Source organism: Nipponia nippon, unplaced genomic scaffold (assembly GCF_047370975.1).
Source record: "Nipponia nippon isolate SJK-2023a ecotype South Korea unplaced genomic scaffold, ASM4737097v1 scaffold_3, whole genome shotgun sequence".
In the NCBI taxonomy this organism is placed as follows: Eukaryota; Metazoa; Chordata; class Aves; order Pelecaniformes; family Threskiornithidae; genus Nipponia; species Nipponia nippon.
The window spans coordinates 87,148,506-87,167,579 of NW_028262347.1; the positions used below are offsets into that span (position 1 = coordinate 87,148,506).

Genomic DNA, 19,074 nt, shown 5'->3' on the forward strand with positions numbered 1-19,074 from the left:
CAATCCAATCTATTTAATAAATATGCACCAACAAACATGGAGCCGGGATGACATTTATCCTCTTGTTGCATGGCTAAACAGCTTCTCCCATCAAGCTCCACCAAACATGTCACAGTCAGCTTGTAACATTTTAAGAAAAGTGTAACAACACACGATTTTGCAGTGCAAAATCCACACGGGCTGGGTTCTTGCTGTGCTGTGACTTTCCATGTGTTATTCCATTTTTAATGAACATATCGGACACAAGCATTTGTCAGGTGCAACTATAAATTTTACTGGTTGAACCTACATTTTATGTTCATGACCTAGAACCTGAACAGCTACTTGTTCAGAAAGAGGTTTTATTAAAACAATCAACAAAAGCCAAAGCCAAACTGAAAAGTCTCACCAAACTATGAGGTCTCATTAGCTGTACTTCTCCAAAACGCTTGGGTGTATATAATCTGTACCTAATGATGTTTTTTTCCCTAGACTATAAATTTCTGCAGAGTTTCTGCTGTGATTCCTTACTCTCAGAGAAGACCTCAACAAACTGGTTCCAGGCCAAGACTTTTTCCACCATTGTTTTCAGCAGAGACAAATACCAACACTTACTGGCAAGCTGTTAGTGCAAGCAGTTTCTCCAAATAAATACTACAGAAATAGGTGGAGAAACTGAGTGGGAGCATAGCTCTCCCCTAGGACTGAAAGGTTAGTAGGTAAAATAATATCCAAGCTCAGTAATCAAAGAAAAGAATATTTCAGGAGCTGCTACGTTCAATCTGCTTCATTGCTACACAACTAACACATAGGCACGTGTCATGTTTAGCTTCGTCAAAAAAAGGAAAAGCTAGCAACTTCATTATACCTAAAATACTTTTTGAAGGTTGGTAAAAAACAATGGGACACAGGAACATTGCGTGTAGCTTTGTAACCCAGTAAATATGGAGCTGACATGTCTTGTGCCAAGCTACAATAGGGCCTCAGGACCTGTCATGTTTCTTTGCATAGACTTGCCTTGGCCTGCTCAGAGGTTGGTTTTACCTTTAAACAGCAATTATCTAATGAGCAGGTACCTGACACCAATGTTGTTTTAGCTTTTGCTTACTTTTCTACAATTTTGTAGCATGATGCCTATTTTTATATACATTTTTTGTAACTAATAGGTAGCTATAATGTGGTTATTGTATGGAGACTGAACTACGTACGGAGCAATACAGGCATGGGCTCTAGCGTAGTGAAAGTTCAGGCAGAGGATGACACCAGAGCCCCTGGGCTACAAACACCTCACCAGTGGCCTACTGCTGATAAGGAAACACAACCTTAGGAGCTGCCCAAAACCAGTTTGGGGTCACGAAGAGAATAATAAACAAGTACCCACATACGTAAAGCACACCACATGCAGTAAGTTCAGATGTAAGCTAGACTTGCATACAGATGGGGAAAAAAAGTGTGGTACAGAGCATATTAACAAACATAAAATGACTTGAAATGGATCCTAGGGTGAGGACAATGAAACCGTCAGCATCATACTCCTCCTCCCCGGGCAGGACTTCAGATGCTGAAAGACTCAGCATAGACCCCTGCTCCAGAGGAAATTACTGCCCTGAGGGCCCAAAGGGAAAGTGAAAGGGTAAAGTGTAACACGAGAGCAAGAGAAAGACCTTAGAAAGTTTGTGTACATATTTATATATGTTTTTCTCTATATGGTCATACATCTAGTAATCTAAATATATGTAGCTATATATAGCTATCATAATATATCACTATATAAAAATATATATAGCTATATATCATTGAAATACGTGTATATATACGTCTATATGATTATACCTATATAAATGTTAAAATTATATATATACATAATAAATTACATCATACATTTTATATTAACATATATATAGACATACTAGAACATACATACATATGCAATTTTAGCTATTTGCATTAGTGTCATAACTGGGCAACTAATAATCGTTTGATTAGACTATTAAGACTTTAATTAGGCTAACAGTAAATTCTTAGCTTTGCATACCACCTACATGGCCCACAAGAAGGCAATGAGTGAAAAGGTGGGATTTCCAGCAACCTATCCTGCAATTTGTGTGCGTATCTCATTTTTTGCTTTCAGTCTCATGTACGGTCTTCTGCTGAGGAACATTCAACTGAGCTCAATTAATGTTATTGTTACATTACTAAAGGCCATTTAATTTTTAAACTAAACTTTTTATAATTTATAAAGAGCAGATGTTGAAACAGTAGTGACGCTTCTGAGAAAGGCATTAACTTTCTTTGAGGGCTGTAGGAAAGTCAGATATATTATTAACTGACACGAAATGCTAAGCCATGCTCTTTGTTTTAACAATTCTCTTATTTCCAAGTGTTTTTGCAAATCAATTAGCTATCATAATAGATCATACGTATTTTTCAGCATTGGTTCAAGACACTGCAATAAAATATGAACAGATGAATTTTTTTTGAAAGAACAGTGAATAAAACATAAAACACTTATGTGGTAAAGTATTAATTTAAAAAAAACAAACGTGGAGCTAAGAATAAAATATTGACAACAAATACTGCTTTACTAACACTGACCTTTAGCTGCATGTATCCATTTAAGTTTCTTATTAACACATTTACACTATCATACCACCTTTTTTATCTCCTCCTTCCTACGGCTTAAACAATTGCAATCTACCGTCTCCATTTCAACAGATGAACATCATTCAAGAGACAGGCTAATTTATAAAAACTCCCATGTTTTACTCAAGGATTCAGATGCAGTCGCATTCATTTAATACTCCAGCTTTTAATCATCACTTTCCCTGGGGAACATAAGGACGTACCAAATCACTACAGATCGTGCTCAGGCTGTATTGCCAAAGAAGAAAGAACAAAACCATCTCACAATCCTGAGATTGAGGATAAAAGTGATCTAGTAGGCACATGTAAAAACTGGTAATATTCAGTACTCATGCCGCCAGTTAGGGAATTACATAGGGATTAACTGACATGCTCCAGGATGCAAGAAAATAATCCAGATGAGAAAAAGGAAGAGAGAGAAGCATGTTCATGGTCTCTGCCTTGGCCTTGAAGTATCTATAAATGTATTTATGTAACATTGAGATAAATTCCTGTAGCCTTAATATGCCACTCACATTAACTATATGCTTTGTTTAATATTAATCCTACTTTAATCTCCTATCAAGACATTTCAGCATCCAGAAAACACATGCAAAAGACTGAAGAAAACTTTGCACAAACAATTTCCAAGAAAACAGATGCAAGGAGAGCAGGAAGGAGAAAACACTTCAAAGAGTTCTCCTTTTTACCAAGAGGCAACAGATCAAAAAGACAAACACACGCTTGAGTTTGTGCTGAAACCCTCAACGTGCTCAGATCCATGTAGGGGGGATGCAAGGCTGCGGGGCGGGGGGGTGTTGGGGGGGTGTCAGGCTGCCCCAGAGGCCTGGTGGGGACAGAGGACTCCACCCACCCCTGATGGGCCCTGGGAGGTGACACCTGCAGCTGGTGCAACCCTGCCCTTGGACACATCGGGGTGTGCTGTGCCTGCAGCCTTCAGAGAGCATGCCAGAGACTTCTTATTTGTCTTCAGACTGAATTCGCAGCTGTGAATTCACATGCCACCTTTAACGGCTTGGCTTCTGTGTATTGCCACACTGTTTACATCCAAAGCTGGACAATACAGGAGCTGCCTAGGATCTGACTTCTAGAATACCTTCAATGCCACGGGCTTGGCAGTCCAGAAGTTGACCTAAATTTGCACACTTTTTAGAAGTTCTTCTAGTATGGGGAACTATCAGGATTTTTATGGTGCGATGTGAACAGCGCTTTGATAAGCATGAACTATACAAAACAACTACCCACTGAGTAACCCCCCTTCGGAGCATCTCTCATGTAGCCAGGCACACTCCTCATTATTCAAGTTCTAAAAGTCACAGAGCAGTAGGTCAGACCAAATTTCTCTATGTTAAGGGGAGGCTTGCTAGCATTGCTTGTGCAGAAAACCCTACAAATCTGTGCTGGAATTATGACTCCTAGCGCTCCCTCTGAGCTGATGAACAAAGCACACCTTCCCTGATTTGCACTGAAAACGCTAGCCCTAAGCAATGAATAAAACCAGCAGCCCAACATCGTTTCCTGCTCTTGCCACCTCAGTGAAACAGTCTCCTCTTTGTAAGCTGTCCCTTTCCTTGTGTGACAAGTATGTATTACTAGAGGGCTCATCAGTCTTGGTGGATAACAGCATCAGCATCTCTTGGGATCTTCAAGGCTTTTTTTCACATTGTTTCATAAGTGATTTGATTCTCCATATACAGGAGATTTATCATGGTGAGTAACCTAGAGCTTACTCAGAATATACAGACCTGTTTCAGTACAATCTCTCCCTCACACCGAATTAGAACAATTTTTTGCAATTATACCCACACCATGAACAAATAAGCCCCGGGTTACTTTTGTCCCATCATCTATCATGGGAAAAGTCAGCTCACTACCCTCCCTTCTTCCTTCAAAGAAAAAAAAGATACTTTGGAGTGTAAATAACAGCTGCTTGGGTAAAATAAACAAGGGAGTGCTGGGACAGGCACAGACCTACCTGGTGCTTATGATTTCATAATGTACCTTCTCTTCCTAACTCTAAGTTGGTATTCATTTTAAGGAAAAGAGATTTTAAAACAATGCTCAAAAGACTTTCCACTACAGACTAAAATGCTTGAAGGCAGGAAACTAAACCAAAAATTGTCCCTGTCATTATTCAAGAGCTGACAAGTATAAGGTTTTTAATTAATCTGTGGTCACTCTTTTAAATGGAATGTTTCCACCTCAGTGAGTTTTACCTACTGAAGTGTTTAAAAAATAAATAGTCCCCTGTGAAAAATTCCTGAGTGCAATATCATTCACAGAGCTCTCATTAACATCTAAGAGCCAATCTAAGGAACACCTGAATATGTCTGATTACAAGTCGTCTTTTGCTCTCAGCCCACATATTCACTTGACTGAAAAGTTACAAGTCTATTTTCTAAGGGTTTCCCACTTACCTTTGAGAGAGATTAAAAACTTGTTGAGGATCTCCATTCTGAATGAGGTATCTTATAGGGTCACCCTCTCTATCAAAAGCCTTTAGGAAAAAAGAGGATAAAATTAAGTCAGTTACAAAGCTTTCTTTTCTTCCCTTCAATTTATGAACTGGAAAATTAACCCCTGAAGTTCTATTAAAGTTATCTACAGGAATCACACTAACCTCTCTATTTCTAAGGCAACAGTGGTAATTACAGACAGGCTACTTAAAATAAAGCTGTAGCACATCAGAATTCTTATCCTACAGAGAAAGGACAATATCCTGAATACAGACTTTCAAATTACTACTACACATAAACAGACAGCATCACAAGTATGAAATGCAGGCTTTATTCAATTATTTTTATTTTCGTGCAGCTACAGACTGATTAGATTGAACGTTTTGTCTCCTTTGTTCCTATTCTTTATTTCTACTTCTTATCCAGATTCTTCTTTCTGTTAGTTTACCAGAATCCCAGTCCTTTTGCTGATGCTCCACTGAGCAGTGTAGACATTGCAGCACTCACCCTCCACCATAATTTGCTTTTGCGGGGATGAAGATCAGGATGAGACCTTCAGAAGGACTATTAACAGCACCAAAACAAGTATATTCCACTTACTAGGTGATAAAACAGTTTTTCAGAAGTTGAGTAAACTACTTTTGAAGTTAAGCTTTGGCTAATCTATTTCCAAAAATGGCCATGTAATTGTTACTTTTTTGTCAAGTGGACGCACACTCTTTCCCCAAAAAGACTATCAGGTGCTTTTGAGAGAAAATACTGTCTACCAAACGGTCTCACAGTTACAACTATTTAGCATTCAAAATCTACACTGATTAAGCATGTCAGGAAAAACAATAAAAACCACTGCTGTGAGAATTGCGGGAAGGCCAACCCTCAAGTTCAAAGAAGGGCAGATAGGATTTAATAGGAGACAGGTCAAAATTAAAAAGAAGATAAGGAGAGAGTATTTTTGTGTTTCTCATCTTTCAACAGCCATCCTTTTTCTTATCTATTTTCCATAACCATTGCCTGTAGACCACACTCAAGAACTGTGTACCTTTGGGCCGACCATCTAAAAAAGCAGTTCTTGTGACGAAGAAAACAACCTCCCCCTCAACATTAAGAACAGAAGCACAAACTATTGCAGTGTGCAGGCAGATCAGGGAATCTAGTAAGAGACCAATTTGCCTTAACCAAAGGAAGCATATAGAAAATAGTGGCTAAATCAGATGAAGTGGACCAGCATAAAGAAAAAGCAAGCACAACTATATGGGGACAAAGTCAGAAAAATTCGAGGCAAAACTGTAATAGAAACAGGAAGAGAATACAAAGGATAACAAAGAAATGTTTAAATTACAGTGGAAACTTTAGGAGCATGGTACCTTGCCACAGTATAAAAGCAGAAAGGATGATGTTGAGAAGGTCAAAGAGCTAACACTTCTTGCGTTTCAGCTGCAATCAAGCAGCTAACAAAATTAACTGTGGCAACAAAGGGGTAAAATCTCAGATGAGAATAGGGAAAGAATAAGGCAGAGAATATGTACGTAAGTAGATCATCTTTAAATCATCTGCTGAAATTAAAGCCTGATGAAATTCATCCTAGTGTATAAAAACATGGGCTGAAGCAATCTCAAAGCCATTAGCAGTTTTCTTTGAAAACTCACAGAGGACAAACGTGCTGAAGGGCAAACACAAGGTACATCTTTCACAGAGGAACGAGCCAGGAAATCACAGACCAGACAGGTAGAGCTCAATTCCCAGAAAACCACAAGTAATCAAATTATTTGTAAGTACCTGCGATGACAATACGGAGATGGATAACACAAAGCTAAATTTCTCAAGAACAAAGTATGTCGAAGCAATCTAATCTTCTTTTACAACAGGACAACAGGTCTTGTAAACAGGGAAAAAGCTGTGGATGTAATAATGCATCTTAGCCATAGTAAGGCTTTTCACACTGCCTTATGTGACATTTTCACAAACAAGTTTAGACAACATGGTCTCCGAGTGGAAGACGGGATTAAGTAAGAATAAATCTGATCATAAAAATTAAGGTCAGACAGCAGTGGATAGCATTTAGTATTGACTAAGTTCTGCAAAGGTATGCGCATTTCTTCCAATACCGAACGATATTACCATTAACAGCATCAGTGACAGAATAGAAAATTTGATTATAAAATCCACAGGTGGCACTGAGTGACCGGAGGTGCCAGCACATTCGAGGATGGAAGTGGAATTCAGTTGTTCTTATGCTGAAGATATGAACCGTCAGTAAAGACAAGTGAAAAATTGTTAGCCAAGAATATGAAACTATACAAATACTGGATGCGGAAAATCTGACTAGCTGGCATCTCTGAGGACTACCATAGATCCTACATCACCAGAATCACATTGTTGCTTCTACCTTTAGCGGTCCTTTGCATTCTTTTTACCTTACCTGCAGGGGATCCTGTCCTCACTTCACATTTAAGGGTATCTCAGAGGTTTGTTTATGGTCTACATTCATTCGTAACAAGTCAGGAGACTTTCAAAAAGACAGAAAATAAAAGACTGGTTCTAGTTCATTTCATTTTCTCCTTATGTCCAAAGAAAATGTACCTTTCAATCAACATACTTAAAAAAATCAGGGGCAAAAGTTTATCACTGTTTTAAAAAAACTTATCTTCTTTAAAACCAAAGAACAGCAAGTTATTATGTACATCAGAAAAACGCTGAAGCCTTCCATATAAGAAAAGAGCAATCCACACCTACTGTTTTCCAGATCAATTGTATACAGTGACTTCATAAATTGTACACAATGATTTCATGTTGCTTCCTTGTTCAGCACATAACTGGACTGTGATAACGGGCCTATTTGTTTTGCAGACTCCCAGAAAAATTACAGTATTTGCATATTTTAATTAATAATGGCTGGCAGAACATGAAGCAAGAAATGCCTCCCAGGCATGCAATAAACTCTGAGGTTTATTTACAAATTAATACTGTGGAGATCATTTAATATTGCATTACTTAATCTCAAATGTTGTTAATTAAAACACCAGTCACAATCAACTGGGCACATTAAAAAATAAATAATAGTATAAGAAAAAATATAACCTTCCATCATCTGCATGAAAAATTTTAATGGAAAAGGAGAAAGTAAATTTTATTTTTAGAACACGTATTTTAAAGTCTAATAGGCAAATTTAAAGCAGCTGCATTTGCACTGCTATTGACAATGATGTTTTGCAGATTTTCAGACTTGCTAACTCTGGAATATTTAGAACAACTTGCTCACTCTTCCCCAGTTTTTGTAATCCTCATGCTGTATGCAACACTACCAGAAGATTATTAAGAGAGAGTCATACAAGCATAACCTCTTAACCCTACTGCACCAACCAAAACATACCTTAAGTCCAAAACACTTAATGTATTGATAAGACTATCCATGAAAGAAAAAGTCAGTGTGAAAATTTACACATCAAAACACTTGTTAAATATTTGAGGTCTGGTAATATTCCATATTACCTATGGAACATGAGCAACACCTTCAGCTACTGTTAAAATTCCACAAAAAAAAAAAAAAAAAAAGATGACTAATTGCCAACTTTCTGTTTGCCTGGAAAAGACAGCACAAGATTTCATAAGCTTAAATACTCAGTTTATGAATGATTAAAATGCCCTGGCCAATTTTACACAGGGAATAAAAAAAGATGAAGAGAGAAATATACTCCACATAATAGAAGTCCTTTAATACAGATGGGTGTATTAATGCAGAATGAGGCAGTTGAACTAGCACTATAAAGACAATGCATCCACATTTCAGGTCCAGGACCATCAGCCCTACAAGAGATACAGTCTTTGACTAATCCCCTAGAGATGAAGCCAAACATATTTGTGATTTAACAATTAAGTATTTTTCATAAACAGAAATGTCTAGCTGAATTCAAGGCATGCATATCTTATTGGTAATATAAGATAAATCTGCATCGCAGTAACAATCAGTAGAAGACAACATTTTCTATGCATTTCCAAAGCTCTTAAAACTAACTGATGCATTTCACTCTTTCCCAAACACAGTAACTGGTTATTTCTGGGGATCTTGGGCATGTAGCAAGAGGACAAACACTGTTATATCACCAAAATGCTCACCAGCATCCTGGCTAGGAGGAGAGTAGCTGGCATGACCAGTTTGCATCTCCCCTGCCCTGCCTGGCACAGGCTCTCTCTCCCAGATTTACTCAGCATAGATTACCAAGGATCACTTGAGAAGGAAAGCAAAATCTAGGTAAAATGTTTGGAGTTTAGCGAAACATTAAAGCAGACAGATTATTCCAACAACTTTCTAACCACATTTAAATTGCATAAAATCCTTAAATACTAAAACCTGCTAATAGTTTTTCTACCCCCAAAGACCACCCAGGCCTTCAGCCATATATTCCAGCACCTGTCAAGTAAATGCAAATGTTTGTTTCTCAGCATGCACCTGGCTCCCATAACTCTCTGGGGTTTCCAAAACCAAGCATCTCCCCATCAGTGAGGAGAACCTCCTGAATAGCATGGCTCTTCAATTCTGAACTCACTGCCAGCATTAAAGACATGCTAGAAGTTGATTTTCAGCACTGAGCTAAATGAGTCATCCTCCCTCAGCACAGGTGACTATATCAGCTTAACCATCCATAATAATCTTAATCTTTCATCAGCAAATGATTTTAATAGAAACTTACCCATTCACCTGCATCAGTGACTCAATTAGAGTTCCTTTATTTCACACACTTTGGTTTAGATTATTCTTTTTCTGTGCATTTACTGAATGTGCAAAACACGCAGAGCGACACACTTCAGCTGATATGAATTGACCTAATTCCACTGAGTTCAGACTTCAACAGAGCTACACTGACTTAAAGCAGATAAGGCTATTGCTCTCTATGGCTTCTGTTTAGCTCAGGTAACTCCAGTCTTCTTCCTTTGAATGGCTTTATATGAAGACTGAATAACGCTATCGTGTTTGCAAGAGAGAGAGAACTGCACTCAAGAGTGCATGCTGTACTGAGTTTATTGCTTTAGACTTGAGGCCGTAATTATTTCCTAAGAATATTAAGTTCCTGATCCCCCCAAAAAATCATCTAAAGAGTTGTCATTTATCTACCTATTTTGCACAGCTGGCTTTCAAGACATGTGGACAGAAGACAATGCAGCAAAAGCTTAGGGAACAGTAAATAAGCTAGGAGAAAGCTGATATATTAACCATGCAGCAGCACACAGAGAAGCAACCTGGGTCTGCAAAGTATGTCAATGCAGCATTATTTATAAGGAGTACTGGACTAATGTGCTTTCACTGCTTCCACTTGCAGAGCTATATTGGGTGGTCAGTTAGTACAGGGACCTCTGCTTTTTGTTAGCCTGTTAACAGCAGTTGTTACACACACTAAGGGGAGTAAATATCTTCAGATGCTTTTCAAAAATGCCAGGCTAAAGAAGGCTGAGTGCCAAAAATCTCACTGAAAATTCCATGTGAATGAGGTGCTGAAGTTCCTAAGCTCCTCTGATTTGCTGGCAAACATATATAGAGAGATTCTAACATAAGAAATCACAGGCTTTTCAAGTTTTGAGCCATTTGTGAAATTTTCTTCTCATACATTTTAGTCCCATATGCAACCTACAGTACCTTTTAGCACATTTAACACAAAAAACAAGTTACAGAAATATCCCAAGTAAGCACTTTTCCTATATGATCCATGTAAAAGGGGGTATTTATTACAATTAAATGATTTTCAATCCCTATAAACTGTCCTTTTGCCCCATATGCAAGGACTGGGTTGTGCATGGCATGGTCACAAACAGAAGGAATGTGGTAAAGGCTTACAGGGAAGCATCTGTACCTGCAGGTTTAACAAAACTGCTCCAATTCTCATGGCCTCGCTGACTTCAAGGCTGTACATCAGCTGGGGAAAGCGGGGAGGGCTCTGGTTGTTGGGCGGAAGGACCTCAATGTAAACAGTAGTAATAGAGCTCCTGCAATGCAAGGGGGGAAAAAAAAAAGTCGTCAAAGCCAGTCAAAATCAATAAATCAACAAACACAAGGCAACCAACAATGTCTATTTTATACACTGTGTGTTCTCTAGCTCTAACAACCTCCCTTTGCTCCTTTAAAAGCTTCAGGCCATATTTTTTCATTCTGCATCAAAAATAAAGCAGGCTGGCGCATTAACAGAAGAAAAGCTAAATAATTTCTTTAAAAGTAGCCCAAGTGTTCTTTGAAAAACAAAACAATAAGATATCAGTGCACACTCCACATAAAAAGATGAGTCATAATTCCCTAGTGATGCTGTGTCCTCTAGAAGAGGATGACAAATTCTGAGATGGTAACTGCTCCTGCCAAGCACAATATCCTCCCCTGGAGCATCCCTGCTGTTGTTTGGTTTGCTACCTTTCTTTGGAAGAAAGAGAATAGAAATTGTTCACGGAGATAATAATGCTGGAAGACTAATGTACACAACTCTATAGTAGGCTGCATCAATACTGTGGTTCACACAGATAAACCCAAGCTCACTTCAGACTGGTCAGCCATGGCAATACAGGAGGCTACAAAACCCACCAAGGAAACCTGGCAAACCCTCCGACTAACCCAAATACTCAGCAAAAAGCAGTCCAGTTTGCAAGTTAAAAGCTCTTCTGGAAACACCAACACCCACTACAGACCCTGCAAAGACCATGCTGTACACACGCATGCTATTCCACTACTCCAAAAGTCTCCCTGAAGTTGAAAGAGATTTAAAATTTGGCCTAAAGTGACCTTTCTCTTGCATCTTTGCTCAGTTACCCTGTCTGCCTTCTCTCCTGAACATTAAATCTGTACCCCTGCTCCAGAAGAAACTCCCGTGGAGACCAAGTGTTACACTGCACGTGCAGATTTCCTCCCCATAAGCCCTTTGACAAGATTGGTAAATCTCAAGCTTTAGGCCTGAAGGAACGAAACCACTTCAGGACAAAGGGAGATGTCCCAAATTTTTGGAGGGGTGGGGAGGCAAGGGGAGAAGAAAAACACACACGCACAATGAGCTTGCAGGGCTAGCAAACTCAGAGCATTTTTAGAGACTCCTACCAGAAATTGCCAGATATATTTTAGCTGAAACAGCTACCGTGTTAACTGATAAGAGTTCATTAAACACCAAAACAATACGTCACTGATTGATATTTTTAATTAGCTGTACAGGATTCTGACCGAGCACAGCCACCGCTGTGTTACAGATGCTTCCCACCGCCCTTTGCCAGCAGCTTTTAAACTCTGTGCCACTGATTAGAGCTGGGCAGACCATCGCTGCAACACTGACAGACAACTACGTTTTACGGGCTGTGTCATGCAGCAGCTCTGACCACGCTCCAAGATAACAAACCATGAACACCTCTGTCCAGAAAGACAAGTCCCACCCATAGGTAACTGCAGCAGAAGGAGCTCTGTCCCTAGGGGCACATCCACACATGCAGCCTGCGCTCCATAGCCCATGAGGAAGGGATTAAACCCAGCCCGGTGCGTCCCACTTTTCACAGCTCAGTCACACAGTTTGGCCAGCTTGGAGAACATACTGAGAGCTGCTTCACCGCTGCCTGCTTCAAACAGGAGACAGTCACACTCATCAGCTGTATTGCACTTGCACAGGGTGCCCGTGCCCAGCAGCAGCAGCAGCAGTGGGGCTGAGGGGTCTCTGTGAGGAGAGGCTGGGGCTGCCCCAGCTGGTTCCAACAGCCCCACCACCAGGCACAGCTGAGCCCCTCAGCCCTGATGGTGGTGCCTCTGGGGAAACGGATTTAAGAAAGGGGAAAAACACCAAACAGGAGAAAGATGAGGAAAAAAAGTGTGAGAAACAGCTCTCCAAGCACCAAGGAGGAAGGAGGAGCTCCAGGCACCAGAGCAAAGATTCCCCTGCAGCCCGCGGGGCAACTTCAGTGGGGCAGGGAAAGGTGTAGAGAGGAAGGAACGTCAGAGCGGGGCTGTTATGGACTGACTGTCACCCCATTCCCCACCCCCTGCACTGCTCAGAGATAGATGAGTTGGGAATGAAGGAGTGAAGTTGAGCCTGGAAAAAAAGGGGAGTTGGTAGAGGTGGTTGTTTCAGCTTTTGTCTTTATTTCTCACTATCTAAACCCTTTTTAGTTGGCAATTGCCTGTAACAGTAATCGGTAAGTGACCTCCCTGTCTTTATCTCAACCCACAAGCTTTCTCACCTTATTTTCTCCCCTGTCCTGTTGAGGAGGGAGAGTGAGAGAGCGGCTGGGAGGGTATCTAGCAGCTGGCCAAGGGTCAACCCACCACGTATATATTAAGAATATATACAAGTTGACTCTAACGAGCCTTAAATGTTCAACTGCTCCACCGCTAGCCATGTCATGACAGCCTAGCAAACATCCACCTGTGCCCCAAAACCCTGGCTACCAGCTACTCCAGGGCAATCCCAAGCTTCCCCCAGACAGTGATGCTGCGGATGCTGCCTTGCCACAGCCGTGTCTCTCTGGAGCAAGTGCTGGATTCACGTCTATCTACAAATACAGGAGATGAGAATCTTACTGCTTTGAACATAATAGCCAGGTCCTTATTTGATTTAGTCAAACCATAACAAGTGCATAACTTGCACTGAAATGCATCAGTGAATGACAGAGCCTTCCCATCTGTCATATCCTTGGCCATTTAAAGAAGCTGAATTTGCAGATTACTGACTCAATGGATATAAACAAAACCAGTGTAATCAGGGGAAGATGGACAATTACAACTGAAGTCAATCATTCAGTGTAGATTACCTCCTCATAAACTACAGTCAGTTTCCTGTCTTCTTGTCTATTTCAAAATACTCCCTTATATCCCACTAATCTTTCTGAATTGATGTTCCACACTTACATTGTTAGAGTAAAAAAAATACCATCACCAAACGCTCAACAACAGACACAATGAATTAGCAGACAAAATATGACTTGAGCACTGGTGTTGCATATTTTCTTGGGATAGCTGCTGCCTGTATATGATATACACATCCAAATAGTTGCAGTTTAGTATGCATTTTTCTTCCACTGCTGAGTATTTAATAAAAATATATTGTTCTGTATCATTTTTTTTTCCTGATCCTGCTACATCTTAATAATACCCAAGGTTTCTGCTCACCACACTAGTAAGCAACTTTTCTTCAAATCTTTAAGATAAGATCACTAAAGTAAAGCACTAGTAGTCTGCAAACTAAAAGCACTGTAATATTAAACAGCTACTTTTTTTTCATTTCTATTCCATTTTTGATTAGCACTTTGCAATTTTAACCCATTCATTTTCTGTGTGTTATATACAGCCCATTTAAGTGGCTGGCAAAATCTACTTTGGCACGGGAAAGGAAAGGAGACAGATCTGAGCCTTCCAATAACTGCAGTGGGTGTTGTAACACTGCAGGGACAGGTGAATACACTAAGAACAGAACAGAGCTCTGGAACTGAACAGTGCTCACAAACTCACATAAGCATGGAAACACGGCTTTTACGCTGTTCCAGCTAAATGATAATGCAAGGAAAGCATGGTCAACAAGTCACTGAGACTGAGTCCCTGTCTCTGCTTTAACTCTGTGTGCTTTCCACACACAACTATATTATAAAATGTATAATGAATATATTTATATATATGTGGACTGATATATCTTTGGTGAAACAATCTCTGCATATGCAAGTCAAAGAGAAAGTGTACTCTTCCGCTACATATTTCAATAATCTCATGATCAAGTACTTTCTCTATTGGACCTCATCTGGCAAATCGCTGTTATCACTAAGTGAAATGCTTCCACTGTACAGGAATCTGAGGTCGATGGTAAAAAGGATAAGGTCTGAAATGAAATTGTTTGATTTTACAAATGTTCTTCTCATTTTTTTCAATAATAGAAACTGCTAATAACTATCTGCTTAACTATAACTTCAGTTCTAAAAAGCTAAATGTCATCTTTGAACTTTCATACTTTGTAGAAACTTACATATACTTAAAGTACATAAGTGTACTTAAATATACCTCAATAACTTACATTCATGATGCTTGCTATAGATAGAAAGTTCAATAATACTCAACAAAATATCTTGTTTTATGCAGTCACCTGCCAAGAATTTAATGTGTGATCCTATGCAAAAAAACACCCAGAATGCACTTCAATTTAAATTTGTGCTCGCAAAGCTACAGAGCTACAGCTCCTGAGCCAGGTTTAGTAGTTTGGTCTTGCTTTGTGCATAAGCAAGGGGATAACTGAAACCCAGCCAGTTTACACATGACTACAGTTAGCCTGGTATGTCCTGCAGCAGAACCCAGATTTGGGAAAAAACACTTTAATATTTAAAATTACATCAAAATCCTTTACTTATTTATTTTACAGGGCACACACCTTCCTGCCTGCACAGATGCGTAATGGCTGGCTAGACCTAGCCCATTCCTAGAAGTCTCAAGTGCTGGTTACTGCCTCCACCAAGGTAACGTGAACCACCTAACACAACATGGCAACTTTGCATTAGAAGGAGCAAGAAATTCATACAACCCCAACTGCGAGGTACTAACCACCTCGCAGCCAGAAGGAAGGAACTAAGGAGATGCAAAAGGGCAGTTTTAAAGACCTCAGAGCTGTAGCTCACATGAGCTCTCCCTGGCTTTTCTCTGCATAAAATGATAGGAGGCTGCTTCAAGCACCACTAGCTCATTTCTGGTTTTCCAGCCTTACAGAAAGAACATCAGGAAGGCAGAGAAATCTTTTTATCCAAATGTCTCTTACCAGACAGTAAGAGCTGTCAGCATTCTTTCTCCATGGCACCTCACTGAAGCTCCAGTGGCCCTCCCCCTGATTTTTCAACCTTCACAGACACAGAAAAAACAGCTCTGGGCCCCAAATACACCTCAGGTCAAGGCCAGGTTGGCCCCAGGACCACCCACCCCAGCTACAGGAATCCTGCCTAGATGGAGCGTTTTTTTGAACACAACATCAAAAGCTATGAAGCAAATTACATGCTGTAATTCCATAAAAGGGGAGACAAGCAGAAATGACAAGAAAGGAGAGCTTTTCCACTTGTGAAGATTATTGCAATAAAGACATTTTAGAGGAGGAAGCACATGCTCCCAACATACATCATCAGAAGTATATATTTTTGGACAATACAAAGATTTCTCAAACATAAAAGGAGCTGATAGCAATCAAAGCTGTATTGTAGGGGCTACCGTTGTTGGGGCCACACGGCTAGATTCTGAAGCTCTCTGAAGTGGCATTATTGCTTTTTCTCCTCCACTTTAATACTATGCTAGTACTACACAAAAGTAAGTGCATAATGGTCCACAATCTTCTCCTCAGCATTAACAGCCTACTATCAGCTACCCTAAGGGAGAGCTCATCAAGAAAGCAAGGCACAAAAGGAAAGGAGAAGAAAATTCAACCGGAATATTGTGTTACCAGATAGTCGTTTTATGAACAACCTAACAATCTGAATACTTCAGTGACTGGAAAATGTAGTTATAAAATATGTGCAGAACAGTATGAGCTACCTTCTTGGAGACATGATAGAAGCAGCAGGTCCTGAAGAAAAGCCAATGACTGAAATTCCACTTTTGTGTTATCTTTCCTTCTTACATTCCCCATTTCAGGAAATGAGAAAAGGTTGTGGGAGATTTAAATGCTGGAAACTACTGTTCCTCTCTGTCATCCTCTTTGGACAATGAGGTTGTCACATTATCAATACCAGGCCCAGAACATGAGAGCCACTTTTATGCACCCTCCCACACCTTCATGAAAGCAGGACTCAATATCTTTGTTTTTTTTGAGAGCATCCTATTCTATCCATACTAAATTTACAGGCTGCTCTTCTCTATCAGCTGGTGGAGAACAGAAATAATTCTGCTGGTGAGAATTTAGATCTCAGTGCGAGTGCTGCTCACCATTGGCACAGCTTGTCAGGTATGGCCACAGCATGCCAAGTCTGGGATGACCTTGCACACCCTATACCTGGAGAGAAGGTCTCCAGCTCAGCAGCCAGACTATTTCTGATCCTTTCTGCATCACAGCAAGCTGCGTTCTGAATGAAAAGCACCTCCCTTCTCACTTGCTTTCTTCCTTACACTCCTTCATTTCAATTTCTTGTAACAAATGGGCATGCACAATGACAGCACAACATGGGAACTTTTGAAAAATAGACCATTACAAGCAAATGAAATAATGAAAACTGTACTGTAAGGAAAATACAAATAAGGAGCAAAAAGTGAAAGACTTCTAATATGACACTTTTCCAAAATGTGATCCTTACACCAACCAGAACACATTGAATTGTATTCCAGTGCGGAGTTTAGACATAAGGGTGTGCCACACTTCTTACGCGCTGCTAAGCACCGATTAAAAAATTAGTTTCGTTATAAGATGAATTACCTTCTTTGCGCAGGAGGAGCACTATCAGATGCTTTGACAGTGAGCGCGTAGGATCGCCCCACTGACAATACAACTCCTGGAGCAATGGTGATAAGGCCTGTTCGGTCATTGATGATGAAGTCTCCCTGATCCCCAGCCAAAATTTCATATACTATCTGTCCATTGGGTCCCTCGTCCGCATCTACAGCAGTGAGCTGCAATTCAAAACCAGAATGTCAGCACGCATGGTTCAGTGTTGTAGTTTAATAGTTTTTTATAAGGCAACTCGGTAGGGGTAGAGGAAGCAGAGATGAGGGAAAACTTGAACACCTGTAACATATGCCGTAATTTCTAATTACTGTACAACAAGGATACAATTTAAATGAAGGATAATAGGTGTCAAAACATCATGAAGCAGAGAAAAACTGCTTACCTAAGATTGCAAGCAAATTATTTTAAGATACAAATTAAGAAAACTAATTAAAACCAAGTTTACTCTCTGTGGATTGGAATTTGTAACACTTCCTATAAAAGGGGGGGTGGGGAGATACTTATTGTGTCGCAAATCTAGCAAGAGGATCGTATTTAATTACTGTAAGTTCCCATCCCTCTCTATACTCTTGAAAGTGACAGCCTTGTTACTGCCAGAAATTCTAATACCCAGGTCTTGCATTACAAGCCCTCGTTGCGCAGAACTGGAGAACAATGTTTGTATTACTCACGTGTGCACGTACCGTAAAGGAAGCCGAGCGGAAGGGAAACGGCAGCTGTTCCCATATGGATACACAGGTAGGAGGCACAACCACACACATTACCAACACGCAAGGCCCATTTCACAAGGCAACATGACACCACCTACCTGAAAGGCTGTGCTTGAGGGGGCAGTCTCAGAGCCATGTGATAAATGCAACTGAGCATGTACTTCTGTACTTTGTTGCCTCTACACACACTCTCTACTGGGACTGTGATTACTCTCGCATGTAGCATTTCTTCTATATAATTGTACAGTTTTGATTCTCAGCAGGACAAAATCTAACACCTAATATTTTAGACCCCAGTTAAAATGATGAACGTGAGTTTGTTACCAATGAAATGAGGGGGTTCTTTTCTTGCCCCTGGGAAAGGCAACAGGCTTATCCCACTTCTGTAGTGTGCCATGCTAAATCAAGCATTTACACACAGGGCCAGAAAATATAGCTCAGTAATCATATTTGTTTGCTTTTAGACAAAAGCGTCAAGTACCAATGACTCTGACTGCCAGGCCATAGAGCAAATAACTAGCAATCTGAGATGTCAAATCAGACCCCTGCCATAACACAGTCAGAAATACGCATCCATGCCTCAGTCTTGCCAGTTGACAGTCCCATGTCCTAGCTAAGCCCTTTCACCTCTCCTCTTCTTTTACACATATATAGAATATAGAAGTTATTCTACGTACAACATATAATCACACAGCAAACTGCTCACAGTGCCTATCATTTGACCTGTATTACCATGATAAAAATTGCAACTTAATTATCAGCATATTCAAGAAACAAAAAGGAGCGCAGCATTCTGTTACATTTAGGGTTGAGTCACCAAAGTACCACCAAACTACACCAGTACCTCTGGACTTTCTAAGGTGAATTTTTTCTTTCCGTAGG

General features: G+C 40.1%; 1 protein-coding gene across 4 annotated transcripts in view; it reads right to left on the reverse strand.

Moving 5' to 3' along the window:
• PCDH15 (protocadherin related 15) overlaps positions 1 to 19,074 on the reverse strand; it is an 853,821-nt gene that overhangs the window by 169,626 nt on the left and 665,121 nt on the right. For all 4 annotated transcript variants that reach the window (XM_087765707.1, XM_087765706.1, XM_087765705.1 and 1 more), the window contains 3 exons: positions 17,453 to 17,646; positions 10,922 to 11,054; positions 5,040 to 5,119 (listed from right to left, as the gene is read on the reverse strand). In XM_087765707.1, the coding sequence (XP_087621833.1) occupies positions 5,040 to 5,119; positions 10,922 to 11,054; positions 17,453 to 17,646 (407 nt within the window). The remainder of the gene's footprint in view (positions 1 to 5,039; positions 5,120 to 10,921; positions 11,055 to 17,452; positions 17,647 to 19,074) is intronic.